At 34.8% G+C, this 7,118-nt stretch overlaps 1 protein-coding gene across 1 annotated transcript in view; it reads left to right on the forward strand.

Moving 5' to 3' along the window:
* The window catches only part of LOC107726710 (alpha-(1,6)-fucosyltransferase-like), a 47,769-nt gene that overhangs the window by 36,110 nt on the left and 4,541 nt on the right, over positions 1-7,118 (forward strand). Inside the window, exon 6 of the mRNA XM_016536403.1 lies at positions 5,589-5,835. Coding sequence (XP_016391889.1) covers positions 5,589-5,835 — 247 coding nt within the window. The remainder of the gene's footprint in view (positions 1-5,588; positions 5,836-7,118) is intronic.

Here is a 7,118-nt window from a genome sequence, read left to right on the forward strand (position 1 = left end):
CTAAACTCAGTTCAAGTTCCCGTAGTAATCAGAACAATTTCATTCCTCTAATAAAGGTGTGACAGAAAAAAAAAGTGTGAGAGGAAAGTTCAGCCAAAAATCAACATGGTGTCATTATTTACTCGCTTTCATTGTTGTTTCAAACTTTATTTTTCTGCATAACACAAAAAGAGATGTTTAACAATGTTCACACTGCAATTTTTTTTTTAATGAAAGTGAATGTGCACAGATTCCGCACAAAAATGACAAAAAAGCACCATAAAAGTGTAATAGAAGTGCATAAAAGTGGTCATTCATTCATTCACTTTATTTATAGAGCACTTTACAACTGCACCTGCAGACCAAAGTGCTGTACAATCAAGAAACACTTCATTAAAACACACAACTTAAAACAACACACATCCTACTAACAACAAAGACAATAGGAGAGATATTATGACTTTTCTTAGCACCCACTAGCAGCCTAGCTGCTGCATTCTGAACTAATTGCAATCGTGAAATAGTGGTCTGACAGGACTCCACATACAACACATTGCAATAATCCAGACGAGACCAAACAAAGGCATTAATAACCTTCTCTAAATATTTTCTTGACAGAATAGGCTTTAGTCGAGCAGATCAGACCTAATCTGGAAAAAACAAGTCTTTACTACAGCATTAATCTGCTTGTCAAATTTCAGCTCTGGGTCAAACACCACACCTAAGTTCCTTATTTGGTCACGGCAATAATCGGACCATGAACCCAAATATGTGGACATATCTAAACATCCTCTGGCAGGGCCAAAAAACATAATCTCAGTTTTACTCTGGTTCAGCTGAAGCAGATTTTGAGTCATCCAGCTCTTAACCTCCTCTAGGCATGCAAATAGCAAATTAGAACGGGCATTATAATTCTGTGCAATGACACTTGATAAATCATTTTGCCTTGCAGTTCTCACAGCAGCCTGGTAGTCTGAAAAACACTGCCTCATAAATTGAAGTGAAACCTGTAGCTTATCCTTTCTCCATTTCCGTTCAGCCTTCCTGCATTCCTGCCTCAGAGAACAAGTATAGTTGTTAAGCCATGGAGTTGGATTAAGTTTAGGTTTCCTAACTTTATATGGGGCCGCTACATCTAAGATATCGGCGCAAACAGAATTTAACAATATTAACAGCTCATCTGGGCCCACAGAAGGAGAAGGAGACTCAATCACATTCACAAATGAAAATGACCTCAGAAAATTCTACCGCCGTGGATGAAGTAATAAGACGAGAACAAAACACACCTGACTGTGGCAAAACTGGTTTGCATGGCATAACAACATTAAAAATTACAGGCATGTGATCAGACAGACCATAATTTAAAACATCGACATTACAAATAGGAAGGCCCAGAGATAAGACCAAGTCCAAAATATGGCCTTGCTCATGGGTTGGATTTGAAATAAACTGTGTGAAATTAAAAGAGTCCACCAGCTGTAAAAACTCAGAGACCATAGGCTTATTTGGACAACACACATGAATATTGAAGTCCCCAAGAATTAAAATGTTATCACAACTTGGCACAATATGTGATAAAAACTCTGAAAACTGCTGAATGAAATCCTTGTTATATTACGGTGGTCTGTAGACCAACACACACAGAACAGATTTCCAGCCATCATACATCATCACTTGAGCCTCAAAGCTCTGATAGTTCACCTTTGACAAAAGACGGCATTTAAATCCCTTCTTAAAAACACATGCAAGTCCGCCACACTGGCCAGTAGTTCTAGGGGTGCTAAAAAATGTACAGTCATATGGAGAAAGTTCAATCAGGGCGTGTGTGTCGCCAACATTAAGCCATGTTTCAGAAATAAACAGAAAGTCCAAATCATGTTGTATAAAAATCATTTAAAATAAACGTTTTAATAGTGATTTTGCATTAACCAATGCCATATTTACTGTACCAGACTCCAGCGTAGACAATGACGCTCCATCCGAGACCACAGCCGACTCGATATAACACAAATTGTTAATATTTACTCCTCAGTCACAGCCCGCGAATGTATATGAGGAACATACTATAATTTGTAAGTTGTGCACAAACTTAAATCAAATTTGATAGCTGAGAATAATGACTTTTGGGTTTGTTCGTGACACAAAAGCTATCGTATGGCTTCAGAAGACTACACTGGGGGAAAAAATCAGTGTAGAAACAGTTTTCATTCAGAAATTGCTATTAAATTTCACAAATAATTATGAATAAATGGCAAATAATGTTGAAATTTTAAGGTAGAAACACTGAAATCTAAAAAAAAATAAATACATTTTTATGAATTTTGACAGTATGGAAAAGGGCAGCATGGAATTCTTCCAAATTTGTCCTTTTGTTTTCCATGAAAAAACATCATACGGGTTTAGAACAACATGATAGGATTATTATGGTTAACTGAAACTGAAATTAAAACCATTAACATAACATAACATAACATTAACTAACTAAATAAATAGTACTTATTAAAGTTGTAAAATAAAATAAAAAAAACTGAAATAAAATTTAAAATTTAAAAAAACTTTTTTCAGCTAGTTGCCAAGGCAAAATTCCTCATTTGAATCTAGTTGATGTACTAAAATGACTAAAACTAAAACTGAAATAAAAATTAATAAAAGCTATATAGATGTTAATAAAAATAAAAATGACAGAAACACAACAAAATTACTAAAACTTTAAAATTAAAATAAAAGCAGAAAATAAAAAAAAAAGAAGTGATTTGAAAATATTAATAAAAACTACAAAAAATGACAAAAATGTCTAAAACTTTAACTAAAATTAAAATAAAAATGGAAAATATAAAACTAAAAATTGATTTAAAATATGAATAAAGACTATAGAAGTATCTTAGTGATGCTAAAATAACACTGCAGCCTGAGGGTGAGTGAATGAGTTGTATTTTTATGAGCTCTCCCTTTAAAAATGGTTTATCTACTGAATAAACATCCACAGCTCCTGCTGCTTTCTTGGCCTGTCTTTTTGTCTGTGTGTGTTCCTCTGGAGGGTGTTTGTGAAAGGACTGCGGGGAAGTGACCTGTTTAATCTGACGTGTCCAGACTTCTGCCCCGAGACTAGTCCCAGTCATTCTAGCACCAGGGAGAGTCGGTTTGTTTGTGCGCGAGAGCTGAAACGGGTCACCTTGGCACGAGAAACCCGGCGACTTTTGAAGAAACTCGTCTGTGGAATGCTTTGGGAATATTTCTGCAGATCAAAGTCTCTCTGGTTTCCTCTCGCGCTCTTGTCCTTCCTCTGCCCCGCGTAACGCAAACAGCACCATTAAATCTAATCAGTCTTTATTTCTCAGGGGTGACTTTGTATCGTCACACATAAAGCATGCAACGCTTTAATGCAGTTAAACGCTACAGGACACATCAGCATCAAACATTTATGAGAAACTTGCCACAGGTCGAGCGTTTATGTGCGGTTAGTGCAGGGAAATCCACTGAAATGCAGGAAACGCAAGCTGAAAACATCGTTTTCCAGTAAAAATACTTAAACATTCTTACTTGAGAAGCGAAATGCCAGAAGATATTAAATCTTGTTTCTGACAAATTTATTGTATCAAAATGAAGTGAGTTTTTAATTAAAATAAGAATAAAATAGCTGCCAGTGGGGTCAGTAAAATAAACTTAATTCAAAGGGAAAACAAGATAATTTTTCTGACCCCTTTGGCAAATGATTTTTCTTGTTTTATATCAGAAAAATAAAGGTAAAACAAGATTATTTTTGGCAGATATTTTTCTTGTTTTAAGCAAAAAATCTTTTTGTATTTTTTTTCAGTACAAATATCTTAACATTCTTAAAACAAGATACTTTTACTTAAAAAGTGTAAAATGACTATTATGTCTCTTGTTTTCTGAAAAATGTTACCAAAATTAAATGACTTTATGCTAAAAACAAGTAGACAAAAAAAAAAAGAATTCAATAGTAAACCAATAATATTTTTGACCCCCTCTGGCTGAAATTTTGTCATGTTTTAAGCAAGATGATCTTGATACATTATTAGTAAACAGTAAATAATATCTTAATTCATTTTGCTTCTCAAGTAAATGCATCTTGATTTAAGAACATTTGAATATTTGTACTGGGAAAACATGACAAATAATACTGAAGAAGAATTTTTACTACATTTGTCTACCATAAACAGCTTACAGTTAATGCTGTATCACATGACAGAAGAATTCAGCACAAAAGCATGTTTGTGACCCTATTTTTCATTATTTAGCAGCAGTGTTGGTGTTGTTTTGAGCACAGGTGCATGCAGACAGATGCTGATAAAAGTGAGCGATTGTCTTCAGGTGCAGCTGCTGCCTTCTTGTTAAAAAACATGAGTTTTCTCATGCAAATTGGACATTTTCTTTGTTTTTACCTCGGCTATGCATTGTGAATTGGTTGTGCTTTAAAAGATGGTCTGTTGTTTAACATTTGCATGCATCTTGAAATGGTGATAAATGGGTTGAGTGAGCAGTGCCAGGTTGAGCTGCTTGATGCTAATGCTGCGGCTCTCGTCCAAATTCTGTTGAGCTTCCTACCTTGAAAGCATCATTGGCAATGCAGTGTTCCACATAGTAGGCAGCTAAATGCTTTGTTTTGGACATTTTGGCAGCGTTGCATAATCCCGGAATGCACTGTGATCAGCTCAGTATATTATTCAACAAAGGTTTGATACACAGATATTTCATCCAATTAAAAATGAACCGTTTCACCCAGTATTTATCGTTTCACCCTGTTAGCAAAATGAACATGATGTCATCTTTTACTCACCCTCGGATGAAAAGAAAATTGTAATTGAATTTTGTTTCACGCAATTCTGAGTTTGGAATTTATTTTAGAAACATACCATAATTTTCAAGTTGTGCACAAACGTAAATAAGATTTGGGAGCTGAGAAGAATGATTTTTGGGTCTGTTTGTCACACAAAACTATCGTATGGCTTCAGAAGACTATAGAAAACAAATATTCTAAAATTCAAATTTATATATTTTTAGAATTTTTAATGCATTTTTGGAGCTTGTCTACATCCATTGCTATTCACTTACACTGTATGAAAAATGACAGCACAGACAAGACATTTCAAACTCTTATTTCTGCTATTTTTGGTAAAATGAAAGTGAATGAGACTCTAAGTTTCGAAAATTTAAAAAAAAACACCATAAAATTACACAAGTGGTCTATATGATTTGTGTGCTATTTTCAAGTGTTTTCAGGTCATATGTTAATTAATTTTGTTTGTGGAAATTACCATAATTTTGACTTTTTTAAGTTTTAAGTTGTTTATTTAAAAATCATTCTAATATGCTGATTTGCTGCTCAAGAAAAAAAGAAAAAGAAAAAACTGTGATCCACTACCATTCAAAAGTTTAGGGCAAATAAAATAAAAAAAATTAAAAAGCTGCAAATATGCATTAAAAAACATTTAGAAATCGGAATTATTCCAGTTAATTATTCTTTATTCTGACTATTAGTGTATGTATTTGTGTGTTGGTTAGGATGCTAGAAAAGATTTGAAACAAAGTCAACATCTTATATAACTGAATTAAATGTTAAGATGTTGCTATAATATGTTTTTCTACAGGTGAGGCTCACGACCGGGACGTTCAGGTGGTGGAGCTGCCCATCGTAGACAGTCTTCACCCCAGACCTCCGTACCTTCCGCTCGCTATCCCAGAAGACCTTGCGCCCCGGCTGCAGCGTCTCCACGGCGACCCGTCCGTCTGGTGGGTGTCTCAGTTCGTCAAGTACCTGGTCCGTCCTCAGGCCTGGCTGGAGAAGGAGATCCAGGAGACGTGTGTCAAACTGGGCTTTAAACACCCCATCATTGGGTCTGTATATCTCTTATTTGTCTTCTCACATTTCTTTCCATCTGTCTGTGTGTGTGTGTGTGTGTGTGTGTGTGTTTTCTGCACCGGTGGCGGGTGGGTGTTACGCTGATAAAACACTGCGAGATAAAGATGACACACGATAACAAGAATGAACATGACTCACAATCACAATGAAATTAATGAGAATAAATGAGAATGAAATTATTGCGGCCCCGTAGGAAGCACCATTGTCTCTTGACAGCACTGTGAAATGTAATAACCCAAATAATATAACAGAGTAAATCTATAGTGAAGCATAGAGATCAGCTGAAAAGAGAGAGATAGACAAGTACTGATATGTTTAGTGCATAAGTACTTGATTTCTGCAGTTTCTGAAACACTGGATTTTGGTGCAAAAAATAAGTTCTGAGACGTTTGTTGTTTTGTTCATCGTGACAATCTTCACAGACAAAACTTTTATGAATTCTGAAGCCTAAATGCAATTGCCAGAAGTAAAAATAAAATAAAACAAACTTTTAATACTTAATAACTATAACTTTTAATGTGTTTCTGGAGCTTGGAGCTATTCACTTGAATTGTATGGCAAAGGGCAGCATGGAAAAGTAGTTGTTGTTTTTTTCTTCTTATCTTAACCTGTGTAAAATTCATCACCAAATAAGTCATGCCATGCTATGTTATGATGCATTTAAAAAAGGTTGGCATGCTAACCTTGGAAAATGCATGATGCAAAAGAGAAGTGTTTATTTTGACCATTTGTTGTTTTGGTTGCATTACATGATATGTGATATAAATAATTAAAAATGACTTTAATTTAAATATTTTCATTTTTAAGACTACATAAGTAGCTCAAACGGTAGAGTATGGTGCTAGCAACGCCAAGGTCATGGGTTTGTTTCCTAGGGAATGCATGAACTGTTCAAATTCCCAGCTTATTGTTGGGGTTTGATAAATGTGTAAATACTGAATGCATAATGCATTTAGCATACCAAAAAAAAAAATGCATAAATGTTCACAAATCATTTTTATCACTTTATTTAAGTGCATAAATGTATAAATCAATGCATTTGGCAGATGCTTTAATCCAAAGCAACTTACATCGCATTCAAGGTACACATTTGTGACCCTGGAGCACAAAACCAGTCTTAAGTCGCTGGGGTATATTTGTAGCAATAGCCAACAATACATTGTATGGGTCAAAATTATTGATTTTTCTTTTATGCCAAAAATCATTAAGATATTAAGTAAAGATCATGTTCCATGAAGATATTTTGTAAATTTCCTAC

Source organism: Sinocyclocheilus rhinocerous, unplaced genomic scaffold (assembly GCF_001515625.1).
Source record: "Sinocyclocheilus rhinocerous isolate Xijiao unplaced genomic scaffold, SAMN03320098_v1.1 scaffold246, whole genome shotgun sequence".
Lineage (NCBI taxonomy): Eukaryota > Metazoa > Chordata > Actinopteri > Cypriniformes > Cyprinidae > Sinocyclocheilus > Sinocyclocheilus rhinocerous.